Here is a 25,106-nt window from a genome sequence, read left to right as displayed (position 1 = left end):
TGTGTATGAGAGTGTCATGGCCAGACTTGCAGTTGTCTCAAACTAGGATGTGTGCCTGTGAATCACCGGCACTGGCAGTATTCCTAACAAGCAGATTGACCTCTCTAGATAAGGTGTGGCTGTTTTCCCAGGGACTAGGGCTCTTGATTTGGACCCACTAGCATAGGCTGACCATGAAAATGTCATTTTACTGGCCAAGCCACAGCCAGGCCTGCTGGAGAGGGGAGAGTCCAGAGATGGAACCCAGGCATTCTACCCCTAGACAAGCATGGTTCTGTTGACTCAGAAAAGGTAAGCTGTGCTTACAAGTGGGGGCCAGTACACATGGCAGAGTTCTGAGAAGAGAACAGCTGTGCCAGGTGACAGCTCCTTAAGCTCCCAGTTGAATAAGGGCTCCCAACCCCAGCTGGAGAGTTTGGTACACCTTTCTAGATTCCAGTAGAAAAGGGTCTTTGACCTTCTAACTTGTTCCAGGACTCCTGCAATGACCCAAGTGCAAGAGTGCATGGATCACTTTTGCACAACCATGACTTCAAAATATGTAGGTGCTTGTGGTCTACAGTGAAGATAGAAAACGATCCTTCCCCCACTCTCCCCAGACTGACTCCCCCACCTCCACTCTGGTGAGCCTGGTTCTTTCCTGAGCTCTGAGCTTCATGCAAAGTTAACCTGAGGAAAATGCACCACAACCGCAGAAGCAGGTCTCCTCAGTTGCCCTTGCCCAAAAAGCAGAATGTTGCAGCATGTGCAGTGCTTTGACGGCCCCCTGTGGGCAGTGAGTCAGTAGGCAAGAGCATTACCCACACCCAGACATCCTCAGATGACATTTCTTGTGGAAGAAAATATTGACCTGCCCTGTTTTGCACTATCCTATGCGTGTGGGGGAAGAAAGGGTGTGTGGCATTTCTCTCACTGGGAGGCAATGGCTGCCTCTGTCCTTGCTACCTAATGAGTGCAGGTCTGGGTCTCAGGAGCATAGATCTCTATCTCCCTGGTATCAATCATGATTTTATTATTATCATTTAGGTTGAATAGTGTAAGGAATAAAGAAGTTCTCCTACAAAGTTTTCATCTTAGGCTTTAAAGAATAACAGCTTCTTACTCTAAAGTCCCTAGTCATTATTCTAGCTGCCTGGACTTATCCAGACATGCCCAGACAGGCCTGGGCAAGCCACAGCCCATAATGCATGCCATTCCTTATTTGGAAATGCTTCCTTAGCTATCTCTGTGCAACTTCCTCTTTTCTTTGTTCTATTCCCACTTACCTATTTAGGAAAGTTTTAAGTTGTTAGTCAATCAGGCAAAGGATAGAATGTGAGGTCCAGTTCCAGCCAATGTAAACTGGACACAGCATCAGGCAGACACAGCAGGTTATAAATAATTCTGTTTCCTTTGTCTGGCGTGCTCTTGTGGTCAGACGACCATTGAGCAACACCCTTTCTGCAGAAAGTAAAACTAGCCTTGCTGAGGGATCCTTTGTCCCTATGTTGACTCTTTTTGTGACACCGAAAGTCATTCCCAACAAGTAGACTATGTGCATAGCATTGAAGGAGAAATCTTTCCACGAGATATTAAGAACACAAAATACATCAAAAGGAAATTTTAAATTTTAACAACTCTGACACCTAAATTTACCCATTGGCATTTAGAGTCAGAGACTTTTTTATAGACATAAGAGGAGGCTGAGGTGTAGAGCAGCTGTGACTTTAGAGCTGAAGGTCGTACAGCAGATTTGTAGCAGCAGGTATCCTGACCTCATTTCATGCAGTGCTCTTTCTGCTGTACCTTCCTGCCTTCCATATTCTAGCGCTTCTAATTGCTAGGGAATTTTTAATCAAAAACTAAAATGCTACTACTTTCTTAGTCCATTCGGCCGCTATAACAAAATACTGTAAACTGGGTGATTTATATACAACAGAAATTTATTTCTTATGATTCTGGAGGCTGGGAAGTCAAAGATCAAGGTACTGGCAAATCCAGTGTCTGGTGAGGGCCCACTGTTTGATTCATAGATGGCATCTTCTCATCATATCCTCACATGGTGGAAGCAGTGAGGGGCCTTGCTTCAGCCACTTTATAAAAACATTAATCTCATTCATGAGTGCTCTGCCCTCATGACCTAACTACTTCTCAAAGGTTCTACCTTCTAATACCATCACCTTGGGGGTTAGGTTTCAACATAAGAATTTTGGAGGAACAGAAACATTTGGACCATGGCAATAACTCAAATAGCAAAATGTCCAGTCTTAACTGTATTTCTGCAAATCTTAGCTGGTTGGGGCCTAGAGGCTCCCCTTAGCTCCATTCCAGATGCACTGTCTTGGTTACCAGGGTCTGGTTTGAACAGCAGCACAATCACTGCTGAAGATTAATGGCTGTGGGTAAATTGGCACAAGCCCATTAGCTGAAAGTTAACAGCTTATTGAATACCAGGACAGCAGCACTGATCAAATATTTATGGTCAGTATTTATTATGCACAACACTTAACCGCCCTGTGTTGATGTGATGGTCCACATTGCTAAATAATGTATAAAAACTAGAAGCAGAGCCAGAAGTAGAGGACATACAGGGGTGAGGTTCAGAGTGTGGCCAGGAAGTGGGACAGATCTGAGCTAGAGCCCTGGCTCTGCCATTTGCACCGACCATGTTTCCTGGACTATAAACTCTTTGAGGTCAGGAGTCCTTAGCCACTTCTGCCCTTCTTAGCAAGAACTCACATCACTCAGCATGATAGCCTGGGCACATCTGGAACTTCCCAAACCCAGTGTCTGACAGTTGACTGACCATCCGCATCAGAACTGCAGATGTGTGGAGGTCTTCACTGGCATCACCAGACAGAGGTACCAGGAGCTCTTTCAGCTGAGGTTTCCCAAGCAAAGATTAATTTAGCAACAGGAGGACTGATCCAACAATCACAGGCAGTGCCTGTGATAGACCTGGCTGGGGGCACTGCCTGTGATTGTTGACCCTGCCTTGGTGGCTTAGCTGAGATCCCCAGAGTTATAACTGATTTGCTGAAGACATCAAGAAGAGAAAGACTTGGGTTGCCCAGGGTTTTGTTGGAGAATTGGATTCGTGACACCTTCCAAAATAATGCAGAGCACCACTGGATGAAATCAGTGGGATCAGCTTTACTAATTCTTAAAAGGCAGAGAGCCTGGTCAGAATGCAGATCACAGGGCTTTCTGAAAACTTATTCCCTGCAGAGAATCACTTGTTCTTTGCTCAAAGGATTTCTGAGCCACAGAATCCTAACCCCGGTTGTTCCCAGCCCCAACCACAGGAATTAATCCTTGATATCAGACTCTGGATACATGAAGAGTACAGTTCAGCCTCTGTTCTGCCTTCTGGTTCCCATCACTGTATGGACTCCATGGAAAAGATCTGGCTAAGAAAAGCAAAGACAAATTTTATGTTCTATACCTGCATATAATTTCCTTAAGTACATTATGGTGGGCTGGCTGAGCTTGGGAAAATATTGAATGATACTGTGGTATTTGATGTTCCCCTTTATAAAGACCTAACATTTCAATAGACTATGTTTTACAAACACCAATGGGAAAGGCATAAATCAAAGTCAGGATTTGGTGTGTTTCAGCCCCCATCAATAACAGTTAAATCATGAAGTGCTCTGAACTTGGTTGAATATCCAGACTGCATATTAAGTAGATGGTTGTAGATTGTCTCTCTAAAAGCTGTTGATTTTTGATACTTCATGAAATGCCAGTTGAGTACTTACAATCAAGAGTGTTGCTTCTCCTGGATAGCTGGGAATCCCAGCTGTTCCTAGGGTAATTCACTCATTCTGCCTGTGCATTGGTTTTGGCATTTGTTCCTTCAGTGCGATGAAAGAACAGCTCACAGCACTCTCTCCGCCTGGATGCATACACCAGCAAAGCTCTCACAAGGAAGAGTAACAAATGAAATGTCCCATGAACGATTTGAGAAAATGTTGCACATTTGAAGGTGCTACTGTAATCAGTAATGGTGATCTGCCACAGAGAGTAGAATCTTGGTGCTGCTCCTCATTGTGGACTTGGAGATGGAGCACCACAGTGAAATCCCCTGCTAATACCTGCTGTTAAAGTCTTACTTTTCTCATTTTCTCTCTCCTTAGCTTGCCATGAAGCACAAATGTTGAGAAACTGCCTATCCTGGTGACCCTTCTTAAGAGAAGCCGAAGAGTTTGTTCAGCAGTTTTTACAAGAATTTCAGACCTCTGCTTGCTTCTTGTTTCCCAATATGTGGACACTTAGAGTGGTTTTTGTTTTTTTCTTTTCGGATGTTAATGTGAAAGAAAGAGTATTGCATTTATACATTTCCCTAATGATCTTGCTAATAAATGCTACCATAGCATCAGTTTCATTTTGGGTTTTCTTCCTCCCACTGTGTGTATGTATGTATATGTGTGTTTTGAATATGTTTTCTTTATTAAAAAAATATTTTTCGTAGTTTGAATATGAAATTTGGACCAAATGATAAACTGAGCTGGGTCTAAACTGGCAACATGTATTTTTTTCTCTGATAGTAAGCAGTAAGGCGTTTTAATGTGGTGACATCAGATGTTATTTTTCCTAGGTGAAAATAAAAGTCAAGCAGTGATTCGTTTCACTCACTGTCCTAGCTACACTTAATTTGAAGATTAAAATTCTACATTGTGGAAAACAATTGGATTTATTGGGGAAAACAGCAGTCTTAGATTTTGCTCCTTGCATAGTAATCTTGTGCATGAACCATCACCAGCAAAAAAAAAAAAAAAATCACAGATAGAAATCTCCTTCCTGAGGTACAGTTTAAATACTCTTACTACTTGTTTCCAGATGTTTATTTGGAATTGTCATATGAAGGATAAAAATTTGACAGTGAAGACCTAAAGAAAAGCCTACCTAAAACCTGTGTATTCACAGATGTTTCTCTTGTCATTATCACAGTGATGGTCACTGGTATGGAAAAGTGATTATATCTTTATCAAAACTTCGTTTGTCTAAATAAAGGTCTGTGTCAGTGATAATGTGAAAATATACTACATTTAAAATATTTGTCTTGTCTTTTTACAGTCATGCCTTTTTTAGAGACATCCTCACAATGTCCTTTGGAAAGGGCCTTTAGTTTCTTGGTATCTGGATTTTGGAGGTTTTGATGTTGTTTTTGCTATTTATTTAGTGTAATTTAATATGTGAGTTTCTTGACAAATTGCATTTCATGGCAGTTGCGCCTTGCCTGGTCTGATATAAAACACCACTGTCACAAAGCCTTTACATTGCAGTCAGTTTCAATACAGCTGGTCACACACCTCTGGATTTTCTGTTACTCAAGATAATAAGGGACTTAGAATCTAGAAGTTTTGTTTCCTAAAGGGTTAAAATGCTGAACATAAAAAAGCTTTATGAAACAAGGAGACAAGCTGCACATCCCAGACACATTGTAAGCCCACCATTGCAGCCCATTGATTTTTAAGCTGCCTGAATCTTGAGGACCCCTATCTAGTCCATTCTTTTCATTTTGCCAATTGAGTCTATGTGTATTGCAGCCTCTTACATAGAAGCATAAGGTGACTTTTGGATTGTTAATACTGATTTAAGGGCCGGGCACGGTGGCTCACGCCTGTAATCCCAGCACTTTGGGAGGCCGAGGCGGGTGGATCACGAGGTCAAGAGATTCAGACCATCCTGGTCAACATAGTGAAACCCTGTCTCTACTAAAAATACAAAAAATTATCTGGGCATGGTGGCACGTGCCTGTAATCCCAGCTACTCAGGAGGCTGAGGCAGGAGCATTGCCTGAACCCAGGAGGTGGAGGTTGCGGTGAGCCGAGATCACGCCATTGCACTCCAGCCTGGGTAACAAGAGCAAAACTCTGTCTCAATTTAAAAAAACAAAAAAACTGATTTAAATAGCTTAAGTTCTCCTAAAAAAACAAAAAGCCATTCCCAGGGAGAAAGTGTGTCTATTAGGGGAAAAAATATTAGACAGTTCACATTAAAAGGGAGATGAGATTTGTCAGAGACAAATTTCAGAATCCTTTTAGATGATCCAATTCAAGAAAACTCTCTATAAAATTTAATAAACTATATAAATTAACTATAATATTTTATACTTTCTTTTTTGTGTCTTAAAAGTTTAAAGAAGTGAGGAACATGACATTTGGTGAGTACCATTGGAAGCTATTTTAGTTTCTACAAAAAGCTCCAAATATCACTCCAAATAGATGTTGTTTGCAGACTTCAGAATACACGCGCGCGCGCGCACACACACACACACACACACACACACACACAGACAGATGTATTTGTCTTTCCAAATTAGATTCTGGTTTCAGAGATAGAGTGTTGGTATAAATAATTGAAAGGATAAATCTAAAACCCCCTGACAATCGGCCAAATTCAAGAACAGCATTGGTTGCCAACTCTAACAACAGTGTTTGGGAAGCTGTTTCTAAAGTAGCGGCGGATGAGGTCATAAGCATACTGTCAAACCTAAGATTCTTCCTCCCTAGTAGAATTATGATAGTTACTCTTGATAAATATAAGTATTCCATGTCTTAACCTCTTTCTTCACTCTCTGTTTATCCTTTTAGACCTAAGTCTCACTGGAAATAGCCTGAATTAGAAGAAAGCCCATCTGAATCTTTATTAGCCTTCTCTAATGATTAGTTTCCAGACTATGTTCATACCTCTGACCTCTCAGTGTTGAAGTCCTACCTAGGCCTCCCCACAGCAGAGAGGGCTGTGGCAGCCATCCCTTTCCCTCCTCCACCTCCCAGCCTCTTGCAGAGGAGCCCAGTGATAACACATGTGAAGTTCTTTGCTATCCTTTTGTAGAAGGGGCTGCAGTATAAAATATTAATACAGTCTAACTTAGACAAAATTGCTGGATTAACTCTCATCATTTGGGACCAGTTCGTTTGGTTGAGCTTGCCTGAAGACTTTTTATTTGTTTCATTTCTGCACTTCTCTACGAATTTGGGGATACTATATTTCTGTGAAGGACTTACCAAATTGTATGGACAACTCATAAAGGAAAGAAATTTTCCAGTATTACCACTTCATGGAATATAGCTGTAGTATTTCTCACTAGTATTATTAGATACCTGTGTACAGAAAGTATGCAGTTATTCAGGTTAATGTTTCATATTAAAGAATGTATTTGTAAAATGTAACACAATCAGTAGTTACCTTTTTTCCAGCCCTGAAGAAGTTCAGATTATGTGTTAGACTTAAATTACAGTGACATCTGTTTTAATACTACTTTTGTGGCTAGCAAAGGTTGTGCATCTATTTAAAATTATTTACAGGATGCCCTAAATAAGGGGCATTAAAGATAGGTTTCGCTCTTAATTTTAGAAATTGTAACACTGCTGATGTATGTCATACAATTATTAATTCTTCAGAAGTTCTGTAAGATGTCAAATATAATTTTTAATTCAGAGATAAGTAACACCTGCTCTATTGATTCACTATTACAGCAAACCCTAATTTTGTCATTAAATATTTTGACTCTGTGATCAAAGTTTGTTTCTTGCAGTTATTTATGAAATCTATAAACCACTACAAAATAAGTACATGTCACCACATTTTTTATGCTAATGGGAAAATCTTCTGTGCCTAAGGGGAAACCTCAAAACTAATATTAGCATGCTGATAAAGTGTCATTATATATGTTCTAATGGAAAAGCTTGGAATGTAATAAAGACTAAAGAGCTAACCTTAATTTAGACAATGGGCATCTATACAGCAAGTTTTTTTTCCTTTTCCTAGGTGAGGCAATCAAGCTGACTAATAATTACCTTTCTGCTGATATTAGTGATATGCTCCATTCAAGTTCATATTATAACATGTGCCCTCATTCAGCAGACTAGTTGCATGCCCTGTTAAATTTGAAAGAAGGTTTGCTTGTATCGTATCAATTTGTTTTTATGGAAAAGCAAATGCAGTGTATTGTATCGCCCCATTTGTTTTCAAGGAAGTGATTTGGGTGACTACTGCAGCAGAACAGCTGTCTCTGGGTTGGCATGGAAGGTCGGTAAAGCAAGAGGAATTGGAGATATTTCCTGGGAGGAGTGCAGGTGGAAACGAAAGACCTGCACTCTTCACTTTTCAGAGAAGAATGAGTAAAGATTTGGTTCGGGTAGATAGATGAGGACCCAGCCTTAAGTTAATTATGCATTTAAAGGCACCTGCTCTCGTGAACTAAATTATAAGCCGATTGCCTTGCAAAGATTATCCTTTTTTAATATAATTTGTATTAGCAATTATGCCACAAACAACTCTCAAATTTTATGGGAGGATTAATATAAAAAATCAGTTGTGCCTTTCCCCTGCGTCAATGAGAACATGCTTAGGAAAAACAATTGACTTATCATCATCATCATCTGCCTAAGCAAGAAGATAGGGGCAGATGTGAGGGAATGGAAGAGGAGGAGCCGTGGAAAATTCCAGAAATAAATTTCAAGATGCAAATGTCTGAGTGTTGTTTTCTGTTGCTAACCATTCTGTGTGCATTTTGCACTGGCATAGGCTAGCTTGGGTGGTAGCCGGACGTACGTATGCATGTTCACATAAGCATGCGTGGCAGGCATTGAGAAGAGAGCTGTGCGCTGCCCCTGCATAGTCCCCTGAGTCATTTCATGCCACCTTCCTGCCCATGTGGGCATGGGTAAGCAGGGGCCAGTACTTTCAAGCATCAGTGAAACTGTGGCAGTGCCACAGGTGGAGCATTATCAGAGCATGAAGATGAGCACAGATATAAGAGACATGGAAAAAGGACACATCCCACCCACAAAGCAAGTCTCACTTTATTTCTCTAAATGTGAATCCATTAACATTTAATGAGACGGCGCAAAGGATGGATTTTCTTGTGGTTTGCTTTCTTAAAATCTAGAATTTACATCTAAAATGATTTTGTATAACCACATCAACCTGATGCTAAATTTTTCTTCATTCGTACCTTCACCCCAGCTTTTGAACAGTCTTCTTTCTCCTATCCATGTCCTTCCCCTTGTTTCCTGGCCCTTCCTAAATCCTGCTTTAGCTCTCCCTAAGGCATTATCCATAAATAAAGTGTTGGTTTACAGTGGCTTCTTAGAGCAGTTCCTCTACCCTGGCTGCCTGTCACAACCAAATGGGGAGCTTTTAGAAATGTATACATTTTACTCCCAAATTTGCATTTTGATGTCCTTGATCATGTGTGTTTTCTAAAGAAAAAAGGGGAAAAAAGGACTCCAGCAGGCCTGGGATGATGGGGCACCTGGCTTCCTCAGATGTTTACTAGATTTTAAACCAGCAAAGTAAAGCTGTGGAGGGCTGGCCTCATGCCTGTAATCCCAGCACTTTGAGAGGCTGGGGTAAACAGATCACTTGAGCCCCGGAATTCGAGACCAACCTGGGCAACACGGTGAAACACCATCTCTACACAAAATACAAAATTTAGCCGAGCGTGCACACCTGTAGTCCCAGCTACTGAGGAGGCTGAGGTGGGAGAATCACTTGAACCTGGGAAGTTGAGGCTGCAGTGAGCCATGATTGTGCCACTGCACTCCAGCCTAGGTGACAGAGCAAGACCTTGTCTCAAAAAAAAAAAAAAAAAAACTTGAGAAAATTAAATATAATGTGCATTTAAGCTCTATTACTACTTTCTACTTTAGCGTAACATGCCTTGACCTCCATTTTATTTTCTCCGTTAGCCTCATCTGGAACCTCAGGATTTCCTGAGTTATATTTTCACTTCCCACCTCTATCCCTCCCCTAAAGTTTTCTGCCACATTTTCTTCTTTCTGCTGATAAGTCATGATCCTGAGCATTACAGTGTCTGCTTCTGTGGTCCATCTCACTGGCCACTGACAGTTATAATTCAATGAGGCAAAGCAGCCTTGCCTCCTTCAGCCCACAGGGTCTTATGGACAGACCTAAGTGATGCTGAATTGGTTGGCAATGAGTATTATTATTGCGCTCACATTTTGCCAATGAGACATTTTAAATGCTACTGATTTTCTCAGATAAAGTGAAGATATTTTTGTACATTATTTTCCTGTCTTTTGCATCCTCAACAAGTACAAGGATGCCTGTTTCTATGACTCCCAACCTCATTACACATCCAGACTTAGATGTGTCAAGAACTGGACAGAAATTTCTAGTCCTGCAAGTCCCAGGTGTCACTTGTCAACATTAGAGATGGTGCCTTTGTCCTGTGACATTGTATCACAATTGCTTTGCCACTTTGTCAGATGACATGGAAAGAAGAAAAATGTGCCCATGAGTTCTCTGAGCTTAACTCTGCTATTTAAAATGTGGTTGGGTGATCCACAGCATCTGAAGAAAATCCCTTAATTGCAGCACTGCATCCTTAGCGATCGAAGCCTCAAGCCTTCTGTTAGCTTTCCTTAAAACCATTCCTTTCTTTTACTGCCCAGGAAGGAAAATATGGTTTCTACTATTAAACATGTCATTTTATTCATAGTACAGTGGCTTTTTTCCGAGGGAGTTTTGTGGTTTTAGACCTGGAGATACAGTGACTGATACTGGTAAACACATTTACATTGGTCTGAAACTTTCCAATACTGAAGAAGCCTTGGTATTCAGACAGAAGGAAAGTGTGGGAAATAAGAATGTATGAATTGTGCCCTACTTGGCACCTACTTGGGTGGAAAAATAAAACACATCTCCTTTTAACAGGCGTGGACGAGGACAGGGAGCCCCCTTGCGGTGATTTCCTGGAGGCAGCGTTGCATAGTAGTTAAGATGAGGACCCAGGCTCACCTGCCCCTCCTTGAAATCCAGCTCCAGTTTTATCACGTGTGAGGCCTTGGGCAAGTGACTGACTCTCTCTGTGCCTGTTTACTTCAAAATGGGCATGATCATTACAAGGATTGATAAAATAATGAATGTAAAACCTTTAGCCCTGTGCCTGCTCCATGTATGTCAGCTCGGCAGTGGGCTACTTCTCTATAATGGACCCAGAACAAAGCAGTAAATTTTGCAGGTCTGGATGCCACGCTGTTCCTCTGGATGGTAGAATAGACAAACCTTCCTTAAATTCATGTTAGCGTAGGCAACACAGGGCAGATATTATTGTACTGAGGTATACTCATTTCTATGGCCCAGGAATGAAGATCCCTTGACATTCCATAGACACCAGCTCTGGGATAAAAGAGAGACTCCTGGACTACTGGCATTGAGTGTTGGGCCCTTTCTGGAAATAAATTCCAAAAAGGCTGCATTCTCAAGAGAGATAAGTGAGACAAATTTGCCTCCGTATCTGTCATCAACTATGGGGATGGAAATGAATGGTTTTATGGTCTGGGAGATGACTCGACATGTCCTTTGGAGAATAATTCATACTCCTCTTGAAAAACAATGTTCAAGGTGGTTCTACAGATATATTGGTGTGATTCCAGGGATGCTGGGAAGGCCTTTCTCAAAAATAAGCCACTCCCAAATTACTTAAGTTGAGAATAATTTAAAGAAAACCATTTACTCCACAAATTGAACCTGGGCCTAGAGTGAAAATAGCTCTAAGAGAAAAAGGAACTAATATATCACCAATGTGAACATTTGTAATAACACACCTTTTCTGGAAGCATCTTGAAGGAAGGAAGGCCTCAGAAATACTATGTTGTCAGCATACCAGGTTCCCCCAGAGTTGCCAAGGTGCTATTAATGACCAACATTATTAGGTCATTTGTAAAGGACAGTCCAAGCAAGAGGGTTCATGCTACTTATAATGGTAAACCTGCCTCAACCAAAATCCAAACTCCACTCCTCTAAATATTGCACTGTGCATTATACTCCTAGCCTCAAGTGATCCTCCTGCTTCCCATCCCAAAGCACTGGGATTACAGGTATGAGCCATTGTGGCCAGTCTACAAATTTCTTTTTGAAAAAGTAAATTAGGGCCCTTTCTAGCAGAGTTCCTCCTGGCTTTGTTACTAGCTTTGTGTTCTTAAGCAAATGACATCGTTTATCTGTATCTGGATCTCTCTCTTGCACAAGAAAATCGTCCCCACCCTGCATGCCTCAGAGGCCTGGTAGGTGAAGTGAGTTGTGGAATGTGAAAGAGCTCTGGGAAGTGCAAAGTGCTGAGGAGGTGTGCATTACTCACTAAAACCTTGATCTTCCACTGGTCCCACTCAACATTTAGGGGATTCCCGTATCTACCACTACCCCTTCCCCTACAAGCTCATGCCTGAAGTACTAGACAGTAACATGACTTCCCTCTCCCCCTCAAAGGAAGAAAATCTCCTGATACTTGGACTCCATTTGCCGTGATGGGAAGTAGAACAAAGGCCATAGTAGAAGGCAGTTCCAACCTGCTCAGGGAAGGAGACAGCTGGACTGGAGACCACCCTGGGGAGGCGGAGATTCAGAGCACTCCAGGGGCTGAGGGAGAGTGCGGTGCCGGACAGTCAGCCTGTATGCAGTCCTCCCCAGAGTCATGAACAACGCTGCAGAGTCCTACACACTGTTGTGGAAAAACTGATCTCTACCCACCTGGGAAGACTTGTTGGAAACAAACAGAATAACATTTCAGAAAGCAGCCAGGGAGAGTAGCCATCCTCTCCCCCAGCATGGGGACTGCCCCAGGCACACTCAGGTCCTTACATCTGCTCATCTAACGTGAGAATCACAAAGAGGGGGGCCACAGAAATGGCCAAAGTCTTGGGAATACACTGGTAAAAGTGGAAGAAAGAGCGACTTAGTTATCCCAGGGAAGCAGGATACGCATGAATCGACACGATCCAAGGCCATCCTTTCAGGTAAAGACTTGGTTTACCTCAACACCACTCCCTGAGAGCAGCACTGTCATCCTGACTAGGGAAGACCCAGCAGCCAGCTCTCTGCTGCCTTGTGGGGGCGCCTGGCCTGGCCTCACTTTCCCTGTGGAAACAGCAGGAGAAAGGACAGGAAGAAGGCATAACTATCTCCCCTCAGCCTAATGTTGAGCTGGCATAAGCTGTCTACTTCATGCTTCGCTCCTCTGGCTCCCCATGATCCTCCACAGTGGCTGAGCCACCCTACCTACATAAGGCCGCCCTTTTGCTCCTACCACCCAGATGCTCTGCTGGATGTGGACACCACAGGGGGAAGGAGTGCAAACCACAGGCCGCCCCCAGGAGGCTTCCTGCAGGTCCCTGTATTGCTTCTCCCTTTGTTCAATTCCTCTCTGCTGAGGTGGGATGAGGGGAAGGAAGGCAGAAGGAGGCTGAGGTTTCCATGTGATGTGTAGAGGGGAGCTCTAATGAATTATTATCCTTACAAAGCATGGGTGGCAGGAAGGAGCAAGGAGGGGAAAGTGCTGAATGTACGTCGGAAGCCATTCGAGCCCATCCAACAGTAGTCTTGCCTGTCAACAGATGACGGTTTCTAGAGCTTCCCACAGGCCTTAATTCCATAAGCAAACCCACAAGAGACCTTGGCCTAAATTTTTATTTTTATACTTATTTAGTTAGTTAGTTCTGAGACAGAGTCTCACTCTATTACCCAGGCTGGAGTACAGTGGTGCAATCTCAGCCCACTGCAACCTCAGCTTTCCAGGTTCAAGCGATTCTCTGCCTCAGTCTCCCTAGTAGGATTATAGGTGCCTGCCACCACACCCAGCTGATTTTCATATTTTTAGTAGAGATGGAGTTTCACCATGATGGCCAGGGTGGTCTTGAACTCCTGACCTCAAGTAATCCACCTGACTCGGCCTTCCGAAGTGCTGAGATTACATGCGTGAGCCACAGCACCCAGCTGGCCTGTTTTTATTGTGCGATTTTAATTAGAAGAAAAGCCTAAACTATAGTACTCAGGTTTGCTTAGGCCTAGAGAGACATGCCCATGCCCCTCCCATGCCCCTGAGTTAAATCAGGACTGTAAACAAACACCACCCCTTACTAGGCTTTACCTGGCCTGGCCATCTTTCAATTCTCCAAACATGTGAGACTTTCCCACCTGAGAACCTTCACAAGGCTGTGTCTGTGTCAGGAAGACTTCCTTTCCTGACTCTTCACACAGCTGATCACTTCTGGACTGTCAAGTCTCCACTTAAATGTCTCCACAGAAAGACATCCCTGACCACCACATCTAAAGTAGACCTAGTGCTTTCCCTTCTCATGATCTTTCTTTCCACAGAACTTAAAGAAATGTGTGTTTGTACATTTGTTTCCTTCTTGTTGTCTTGCCCATGATACATTAAGCTCTGAGAGGCCAGGAACCATGTCTACTTTGTTCACCAGGCTGCTAAGATTTATCAGGCACTTAACAAATTATTTTTAAATGAACAAACCTGCCCTGTGCTAAAGCCCCCATGCAGAAGGGGCACAAATGGGAGTTACAGAGAAAAGCAAGCAAACAAAAAGTAACTAAACATATAAAATGATATTCAGCCTCACTCATAAAGAAATGCAAATTTTTAAAAGGTAGCATTCAGAAGCTTGATTGCACTTGACAATCAAATGCTATTGAATGGGAGGATAAATTGAGACCACATTTTAGAAGGCAAAACAATTCAAAGCCATCAACACATTCAGGCTTCAGATTGCCTGTGCCTACCCTCCTGAGTCAGCCCTCCCCAAGGTCTACACTCAGGTCTCCAACCACCAGCCTCTCCCACCGATGGACACAGCAGGCTACTACCAACCGAGCTCACCCTCATGAGGGTGGCTCCATGACAGCAAGTTTCTCCAGCCTCTGGAAGGCAGAAAGCAGCCATCGGAGGGCACTTAATTCCCCAAAATGAGTAAATAAATAAACAAACCCTGCTTGCTGTTGCTGTCCTGTTTCGTATTTGATGTTGGCAGGTTCTTCCACGGCTCCCACTCAACTTCTGCAGCCGAACGTCTTCCCTGACCCTTCACTACTTTCCTCTTCTCTCAGATTCTAAATCTGGGAAAAAAGAAGAAACCATGGATTCCTAAGCTGCAAAGTTACTTCCTGTATTGGGTGTTTCATTCATTAATGCCAGTTATCAATTTACTGTTCCCAGTTCCACATCTGCCCTTATTTGCTCTGCTGTGTTATGCTGGAGCTGGCCTCTGAACACTGCACTTGCTGCTTCTGGGATCCTTAAAGGTAAACTACTTTTTACTAATTAACAATTCGTTACACTAAAATCTTCCAGTTTACAAAATTGGCATGGTTTCCTTGTTCTGCCTGGACCCTGCCTGGATACATCATCTCAGTAGATGTTCAGTCAACTTGTCACAACCCCTGTGCCAGACCTTTACCATTCTCCTAAGCATCTTTTGGCAAATCCCTTATTTTTGACAAACGATTTAGTTTTCTATTTTGCTAGGATCAAGACTATGCCAGTCAAAATAATTTCACTTTCCCCTCCTCCTTTGTCTAAGTTATTTTGCATCTCTACATGCCCAACTGTAATAGCTGTCCCCAGTGAGGAGGACCCTTCTTCTAGAGCCCTTCATCCCCCATCTCCTCCTGCTGCTTCCAGTACCTTGTTCCTTCAGCAAGAGCCCCCCTCTCCCACTTCTTTGTGTCTTTGGTCTATGCTTGTCTCCTCCATTGTGAAATCTTTAACATACCGTCTTCTCGCCAACTCTGCACAAAATACACCATGAGAGAATGGTCCTGACTCCCTCTCCCTTGTAAGTTGGTGTCCTTTCCAATCACACTGCTGTGACTGCCCTTTCGGGATGTTCCAATCAAACATCCAGTGGCCAGTTATCCGCAGCACCACCAGAAACTTCTAGACTCTAGCTCTCTAACTTGCCTTCTTCCCAATCCCTAAGGGCTCATTTTCCCAATAATTCTGTCCTACCCCCTCTTCTGTTTCTATACACTGTTTCCAAGCCAGTGAATTTATTCCACAACCTGATTTTTTTAACTTATATGCAAAAATACAGCTCTAGCCTTGACCTTTCTCCTGAACTCCAGAACTGAATTTCTGACTTTCCTGCTGGAAATTTCCACAAAGCTCAAGATGTTCAAATCTGAATCCATTTTCTGTTGTCACAGGACTATTTTCCCTCTCTTAGCATTCTACCTCAGCTTAGATGTAGAATGTCTCCCTTTCCTCAACTGTAAAGTGGGAATGGTAGTATATATCTCATGAGATTGTGCAGGGCTATAATTTTGTCATAAACTCATTAGAAGAGGTATTCTTTTCATCAATATCAACCATCAAGTAGTTGCAAGCCTGTCAATTCTATTTCTTAGATACAGCCTTTTCTACCTGTATTTTTCATCATGGTGACCGAAAAAACTCTAATCATCACCAGTATTTAACAGAACCACTCAAGTTGGTTAACTTTTATCAATAGCCTACTGTGGGCAATGTGTTTTTCATGTACTGTTGTGGTAATATTCCCAGGGAAGAGGGATATTAAGGTTATTCATGCCAGTCTGAATATTCCTACTATGTACTCTGGCAGGAATACAATGTAACTAAAATGAAGGCTGCACCAGAGATTAGAGTTTTCAGTAACACTCTCCCACCTCCCCTATACAAACCTGCCTGCAAGTATATCAGGTTCAACTTCAGAAAAATATCTTTTTTTTTTTTTTTTTTTTTTTTTTCAGAAAAATGATCATTTATGTCAGAGCCCACAAATTTATATGCCAACAGAGTCCAAACAGGGTAAAAAATGAAATGAAATGGGTTTGTAGAAGGCAATAAGGAATGGTGTAGACTGCAGCAAACTGAAATTGCATGTGTGTGTCCTAAAAGGACATGCTACTACTCTGTTTCAGACATGGTTGGTGGCAATAGGGAAGCAGGCCAGTGCCACCAAATCCTCCAACTTTTTAAAAGAGAAGCCAAGATAGACATTTTTTATGTGAAACATCTCATCTTAACCAAACAAAACACATTAGTAGATAACATCTGGCCCTCTGGCTGCCTGTGTGGGAATCCTTGCTCATTTTCTTGCTCAAAAACCTTTAGGGCATTCTCATTATCTACAAAATAAAATGTGAGTTCCACATTCTAACATGCAAAGTCCTACATGATCTAACCCCAGCCTGTGGGTAATGCCACATATAGGTACAGAGGAAGGAGAGCTAAGCAGAATCCTGGCACAATTAAGGCCTGAAGAATATCTCAGTTTATAGTGTTACTACTTAGTTATTTCCCTTTATATGATCCTCTATATATAATCATGTTAGTTCATGGAATGAGTGCCTAAAGAATATCTTACCACTCAGTTATTTCCATATACATATATAGATATATATAACTATATCTTAGTATATAATCAGAGGAATGCCTAGAGTAGACACAGCACAGAGCATGATTTCAGGAATAAGCAGCTTATAGTCGGAGGAATGTCTGGAGCAGATACAGTGCAGAGCATGACTAAGGGAAAACAATTATGCCAGGACAAGAACCCATGACCCAGGCGGCAGCGTTCAGTATCATAAAGATACCCTGATAAAGGAGTTGTAGTACCTTGCTCCAGTTCTTGTGGAAGGCTGCCCTCAGACCAGCAATCGCACCTTGGTGACCGTGAGTGAACTTTATCAGCTCTTGTCACTGTGCTGCTCAAAAGCATCTTCCTATAGAACTCATTGGAAGCTGCCAGCAGGTGGTGGTAACCTTGACAGCTCTGTCACTGCTGTGTGACTTAAAGCATCCTCCTATAAATCTTAGAAGTAGTTTGCCCACAGAAAGAGGTATTGCACACTGCACCCTCTTCCCTGCACACGGCCCACCTCCATGCCTCAGTGACCTAATGGGGGTGGACCACTTACTGTACATGGCCCTTGCCTCGATGACCTAATGGGAATGGGGGATACATTTAAACCATAGCATTAGCATACAGCACTTAGATTTTCTTACTGGCAAGTTGATGAGAGAAAACTTAAATTACATTATCTGATGAGATACAGTGGTTTTAATACATGACACTTCCTACAACTGAAGCAGTTGGGGAAAAGGCGTTTGGTTTGTTTTAGATTGGTTTTGTTTCATTTTGTTTCATAAGCTAAGCAATGCTTATGAGCAGGATGGTGGTGGTAGGTAAAGAGCTGGAGCAGAAAAGAAGAGGAAGACTTGAAGAGAAAGAATATAAAAGAATATAAGTAGGGTTGAAGAGAAAACACAGTGCTAGATATCTTGTCACATTCACCAGGTATGAAGAGCGATCATTGATTCTACCCCTGAACTTGATTCTCAAAGTGCTGTCCTTTCAAAGACATGTCATGCCCTGGGTGGGAGTTTAAAGAGTGGAGCGCAAATCACTCAACTCTGAATCTGTTCTAGTAGGTTTCTTAGGAGTGTAAAGGTGAGAACAATGTGTGGCGCTTCGAATCTGTCACGTCAAACCAGGTGTGGGCCGAGTTATGTCACTCAAATTGGTCCATAAAGGGATGAGAACTAAAATGCTGACAAAATGAGCACATCAACTTATTGAAAGCTATTTAATATGCTCAAGTTCACACCTACCTTTGGGAGATTTAAACAAGACTCCCTTTTCCAGCTGTTTTTCCTTATCTTCTGACCAACTCATAAACCAATATTAATACAACATTTAATGCAATAAATGTCTTTTGGGGGCATCTCTTCTTTTTTTTGTTTTTTAATTCCTCTTTGTATCTTTCCTTCCTTGGGATAATACCACTGGTGACTGCCGGGTCGCCCTCTGGTTGAGCCTGCAGGTGATTTTAGTCTAGTTTCTCTTTGCTTTGCACACCCTACTTTAACACTCCCTTTCCTTTTCCTTCCTCCTCACTCTTCTCCTAAGACATTTGTGAAGTTTTGTGAGAGGAAGAAGAAAAAAGAGAAAGGAGGAACAACAGGTGAGGAGGGAAGCCTGAAATGAGAGGCCTGAGGAGGAGTGGGGCGGGGTACAGTGTGAAGGAGAGGGGTGGGAGGGGGAAAGCGAGGAGGGAAGTGTGGGAAGAAGCATAGGGTGGCCTAGGTGAGGGGAAAAGACCCCTGAGGACTCCTGGTCAGTCAGAGGCCCTGTGTCCCCTCCATGTTTTAATGTCTCAGACAAGCTGAAAACGGGTCTGTGGAAAGTCATAACACTTACCAAACCCTTGACAGCAGCTATTCTTTACAAAGCCTGTGAACAATTGCCCGCCTGCCAGTGCCTGACTGAAATAATAGCTGTACCTACAGGATCATTTGGAAGACAGATGGCGGAGCCAACCCTATTCATCTGCTGGCAGCCATTTCATAACTCTCACTGTCCTGTCAGGCCAGAATGGGAAGGCAGAGTGCAGCCTTGCTAATTATTGAAGCTCATTAGATTGTTGTTTTTTGAGAGATCATTCCCCTATCCCATCCTGGTCCTGCTCTTCCACCCCAGCCCCAAAGTGCCAACCCCTCCCGTAAAGTGCTTTCGGAAATACCTTTGGCACTCTTAGAAAAAGCAGGTCTCCGAAATCCAAAAAGCCTTAATGTTTGCTTGCGGAGGATTTTTATTTACTTTGTCCTCTTTCTTTCTTGCACATCCAAAAAGGGATCCCTCATCTTCTCTACTATTCTCCACTTCCATGATTCTGGCCCATTGGTATTTATTTCACAGACTGGATGACTGTTCCAATATTCCACTGCTGTTCTCTACTTAAAAGGCCATACACTTCTGTTATCATTTCTATAGCATACATTAATCCAAAGGCTTCCTCTTAATGCTATGTGTATTGATTTAGAGACCCTTTAAGAACTCCATATCATTCCAGTACACCTGAGATCCTTGGTTGTCATTCAAAAGCAATTTTTGAGAATTCATGATGTGGATATGAAAAGGAGTGAGAATGGGGAGAAATGAAGAGATCTTACAAAGGAGGGCTGGCCTTATGAGCATTCACCTGTCCAGTGACCCAGGACCCTATGCTTGCTTTCATACTCTGCAGTCACCATCTTGAAATAATTAAACATGTTTAAACAAGAGCCCCTCATTTTACACTGAATTCCACAAATTATATAGCTGATTCTGCTTCAACTGCTGGAAAGTTCAGAACTGCTGAGGGCTCAGGAAGGAGTATTTTCTGAGCCTAAGTTAGGAGTCTGGAATACTCATAGCTAACAGAGACCAGCAAGTGGAGAAGACAAAGACAGACCATTCAGCAAAGAAAACGCAGTCAGCAAATATTATTAGCGTCCATTAGAGCACGACCCCAGGAAGAGGCCTGCCTTTGACATGCTGACAAAATCAAGCTTCCCAGCCAGAGGACTGCAGACAGATCCCAGACCGCTGAACATCCACCAACTGGGAGAAAATTGGCTGGCATCAATCTTTTCCCAATAGTACCAATTTCACTAAATATCAGTTCTACTGAAGCTGTAGTAGAAGATGCATCAAAAGGATTTGTAAACTAACAATCATAGTAAGACTGAAATGTGAGTGTGAGCCTGTAAAGGAAAGGCTTTAAATGCCAGAGTGAAGTGAAAGGGGAAGCTCCTGAATATTTGAGGTGAGGAAGTGACTGGGAGCTATGGCTGCTCCAAGAAAGGAAATATTCTTTCTAGATACATCTCCCCTTTGTTCCTAAGGCTGGTCCAGTAAGAAACAACTCACCACCACCTTCCCCTGTGGCATGGTCCCTGCTGACTATGCTCCTTTCTCACACTGCCTTTCCCACTCCATGAACATACAGCAGAAGTCTCCTCGTTGCCTCCAGCTGTGGCCCTGCTGCTGCCTTGAACTCAAGTCACAGGCCACGCATGAGTCCATCACACTACAGATGCCTGAATTCATACCTCTGACTTCTCCCACAGTGCTTATGTGAGTAACCCCACACATAGCCCTGCTCGTGGCAGGCAGAATTCTAAGACAACCACAGTGACCCTCAGCCTCATATAATCTCCCCAACTTGAGTGTGGGCAGAATCTGAGAATATGATGAGATACTATTCCCATGATGATGCTATGTCATTATGTGGCAAAAGGGATCCTGCACATGTATGTCAGGCTATGAATCAGTCAGCATGGGCCTCTTCCAATCACAGGAGACCTTTCAAAGCAGAGAGCTTTCTCCAGCTGGTGGTAGAGGGCAAGTCAGGGAGATTACAACATGAGAAGGACTTGACGCACAAATGCTGCTTTGAAGGTGAACAGGATCAGGTGGGAAGAAACGTGGGCAGACACAGAACAGAGAGACCCCCCAGCTGATGGCCCGCAAGGAAGCAAAGACTTCAGTCCTACAGCTTAAAGGCACTGAATCCTGCCAACAACCTGAATAGCTTAGAAGATTCTTCTCCAAAACCTCTAATTAAGAGTCTAGTCTGGCCAACACCTTGATTTTGGCCTTCAGAGACCCTTAGCATAGAACCCAGCCAAGTCTGCTGGACTTCTGACCTACAGAACTGCGAGACTATAAACTGGTGTTTTTTTAAGATGCAAAATTTATGGTAATTTGTTGTGCAGTAATGGAAAAGTAGTACTGTATTTTAGCCCCTTCCTAGCACTCTGTTGTCTTGTGGTTCAAAATCTGACACTCTAGCACTTAGACACGGTCATAAGCAAGGCAAGCTTCAGGATTAGATTTGAAGGGATAATAAATGAAAAATGAGAGATGAGAGTCAAGCCAACCAATTGGGAGATTATTGCAAATAACCAACATGAAGAAATAAGGTCCTAAATTTAATAGCATTGGATATGGATAAGAATGATAGATTTGAGGGCCTCTATGGAAGAAAAACTGTCCTGATTTAGCAACTGATTGGATGGGATAGAAGGATAGCTCTAATGTGTTGACTTCTGAAATAGTTGAAGAGAATGTGATGGAGTGTCCCTTAAACTAAATGGAAATAAATGTATTCAACTCCTGAAGATGACTCTTCTAAGATTAGAAGGAACCATATTAGTTAAAATTGTTAGTTTCATCTAACAGCACCAATTCAATTGAAACTAGCTTAAGGGGCTGGAGAATAGGAGGGTACTACATATCAACATGCAGGTGTGTCATAGACGCTAGAGATGGGAAGGTGACAGACCCAACATGGCAGGAGCTGTCCTGGTCAGTGGGTCAGGCCCAGAACTGGGTAGAACAGCTAAATTGGCCCAAGTTATGGGAAGTCCCTGAAGCCACAGAGTGCCCCCTTTCCATCTCCCATCTCTTATTCCCCTGAAGACATCCTTCTGGGTCAGTTAGCCCACACAGCTGATAGACAAGAGCCCTAGATAACTCTAAGGTTAGAGAGAAGCCCAGGCTGAGCTAGAATTACTTAGTCCTGATTCCCAGTCCCCAGGGGAGATAATCATGTTAGCTAAGATGGTTGTCCCACCTCTCACCACACTGCCATACTGCAGCTCTGCGGGAAAGGGGGAGAAGAATTCTTGAGCAAGGCAGATACCCCCAAAGTTGTTTACCCTAAAAACAAAAGTGGTTTTTCAAATTTTCGTTTTCACAGACCCAAGAATGTACTCTTCTTTCTACACAGAAAAGTTTAGTATCCTGCAAAAAGCAGCTGGATTCTAATCCCTACGCTCCCTGTAACTAGTGATGTGAGTGACCCTTAGTTCTTCTACCTACAAAATATGAAACCTGGCCCGTGTGACACTGAGGGCTCCCATATTTAATGCCCTGTAATTCTAAGTCCTTTTGAGCAGAAAGGATGCTGTATTGATCTAATCCTCCTGTTTCACTTTCCCTTATCCTCCAAAGATCAGAAAGAAAGCCTCTCACTGACTTACAAGAGGTAAAAAGGCAGCCAAGGAAATTAGTTTGTAGTTTGCGTTCCAAGAGAGCTAGACCACCTAAAAATCTCCTTAGTATTCAAAAAAATTTAAAAAGAGCTTGGCTTTAATTGGCTTAAAGTCTCTTGACAGAAGCAGTGGTTCTGTTTCCCGCCACCACCACCGAAAGTGTGTCTCTGAGATCCACTGGGAAAGACCACTCCCACCCTCCTGGCTCTCTCCTGCACTTTTCCTTAGAACCATAGAAGGTTAGAGCTTCTGGTGCTTTAGTGCAATCCCTTCACTTCTTTTTTCATTTTTAAAAATGTATGATTGATACAAAATCATTGCACATACTTATGGTACAACATATTGTTTCAATACATGCATAAATCAGGGTAATGAGCATATCCATCACCTTAAACATTTACTGCTTCCTTGTGATGAGGACATTTAAAAACCTCTCTTCTAACAATTTTGAAATATACAATGTATTATTACTAATTCTAGTATTCCTCCTATCTAACTGTAGCTTTGTACCCATCGACCAATCTGTCACAACCCTCTTTTTCCCCCTGCCCTCCCCATCCTCTGGTAACCATGATTCTGCTCTCTACTTCTATGAAAACAACTTTTTAGCCTCCACATATGAGTGAGATCATGTGGGATTTGTCTTTCTGTGCTGGGCTTATTTCACTTAACATAATATCCTCCAGGTTTATTCATGTTGCCACAAATAACAGGATTTTATCCTTTCTATGACTGAATAATATTTCATTTTGTATATATATTACATTTTCTTGATCCAGTCATCTATTGATAGACATTTAGGTTTGGCTATTATGAATAATGCTAGAATAAACATAAAAGTGCAAATATACCTTTGATATACTAATTTAATTCCCTTTGCATATATACCCAGTAGTGGGATTGCTGGGTCATGTGGTAGTTCTAATTTTAATTTTTTGAGGAACCTCCATACTGTTTTCCATAATGGCTACACTAATTTACATTCCCATCAGCAGTGTGTAAATGTTCTTTTTTCTCCACTTTCTTGCCAACACTTATCTTTCAATTTTTTTATAATAGTTGTATTAGTTCATTTTCACGTCGCTGATAAAGACATACTTGAGACGGGGAAGAAAAAAAGGCTTAATGGGCTTACAGTTCCACGTGACTAGAGGAGGCCTCACAATCATGACAGAAGATGAAAGTTGCTTCTTACATGGTGCTGGCAGGAGAGAGAACGAGAACCAAGGGAAACAGGTTTTCCCTCATCAAACCATCAGATCTCATGAGACTCACTGCCACGAGAATAGTATGGGAGAAACTGCCCCCATGATTCAATTATTTATCACCGGGTCCCTCCTACAACAAGTGGGAATTATTGGAGTACAATTCAAAATGAGATTTGGGTGGGGACACAGAGCCAAACTGAATTATTCTGCCCCTGACTCCTCCCAAATTTCATGCCCTCACACTTCAAAATCAATCAAGCCTTGCCAACAATCCCCCAAAGTCTTAACTCATTTCAGCATTAACTCAAAAGTCCACAGTCCAAAATATCATCTGAGACAGGGCAAGTACCTTCTGCCTATGAGCCTGTAAAATCAAAAACAAGTTAGTTACTTCCTAGATATAATGAGGGTAAAGGCATTGGGTAAATACAGCCATTCCATATTACAAAGTCTTCATAGGTATTATCCCTGTCATCAAAGGATTAACAATTATAAACCAAAGATGAAATGAATATAGAAGGAAAAACACTGTAAAATATGTGTAAAATGAATATATAAGGCTATTAAATATTGTCTCAGAATTGATAATATCGTCATAGCCAGTGGGGAGTTCAGGGTCATTAAAAACTAAATTATTTGTTAAAGGTCATTTTCTCAATATCTAACTCTAGTCCATGCCAGATTTTAGTAGGGCATTTGGGCCATTCTGCTGTTATTCTCCTTGAAGTTCATTTCCTGTCTTACTCCTGTCTTGGAAATGTAATGCATCACTGAGGTTTATGTTGTGTTCATTTTTAATGTGTGCTAACTGATTGGAAATGAGAAGCAGATGGACACTTGGCCCAGAGATTAACTCCATCTCCTGTAATTAGATGGTGTCAATTAAGGCTTCCATGGGCTCCTTCTCCTCACTGCCAAGTAAAAGAGCGCTCCACTGGGGCTCCTCAAAGCATTTGGGAACTAATGGTTTATTCAGTTCCTTCTTTGCATTTATTCACGGGTATTGAACAAACAGAAGCCAAGTTGTCTTTGTCTTTTTTGGTTTTTCTCTAACAGCTTCATCTTTTGACTTTTCTTTTGGCAAGAGTTGAAACTGAATAAAGGGGATGCCCCTTGGCTGAACTTTGCTTCCTATTTTGAGTTAGCAGAATTTATTGGGAAAGCTGAGGCAGGGAGTGGGGGCTCTGGCAGAGAGCTGCAGAGTCTTACTAAATTGAAACTCAGCCTCTAGCTTCAAACACAAGAGGACAGACAAGAATTTGGAGACTGACAGACCTTAGTTTGAATCTTGGCCTAGTTATTAGCTATAA

General features: G+C 42.2%; 1 protein-coding gene and 1 long non-coding RNA gene across 6 annotated transcripts in view; one reads left to right on the top strand and one right to left on the bottom strand.

The window, feature by feature from the left end:
- Positions 1-7,510, top strand: part of STXBP6 (syntaxin binding protein 6) — a 275,229-nt gene extending 267,719 nt beyond the window's left edge. For all 4 annotated transcript variants that reach the window (XM_009005857.4, XM_078334639.1, XM_078334638.1 and 1 more), the window contains exon 6: positions 4,119-7,510. In XM_009005857.4, coding sequence (XP_009004105.2) covers positions 4,119-4,142 — 24 coding nt within the window. In that variant the 3' untranslated portion in view covers positions 4,143-7,510. The remainder of the gene's footprint in view (positions 1-4,118) is intronic.
- A 7,061-nt stretch (positions 7,511-14,571) lies between these two features.
- Positions 14,572-25,106, bottom strand: part of LOC144577376 (uncharacterized) — a 47,661-nt gene continuing 37,126 nt past the window's right edge. For both annotated transcript variants that reach the window (XR_013521123.1, XR_013521124.1), the window contains exon 3: positions 14,572-14,862. This is a non-coding gene — a long non-coding RNA (uncharacterized LOC144577376). The remainder of the gene's footprint in view (positions 14,863-25,106) is intronic.

Source organism: Callithrix jacchus, chromosome 8, assembly GCF_049354715.1.
Source record: "Callithrix jacchus isolate 240 chromosome 8, calJac240_pri, whole genome shotgun sequence".
Lineage (NCBI taxonomy): Eukaryota > Metazoa > Chordata > Mammalia > Primates > Cebidae > Callithrix > Callithrix jacchus.
Note: the sequence above shows the minus strand (reverse complement) of the source record. Positions and strands in the feature narration are given on the sequence as shown.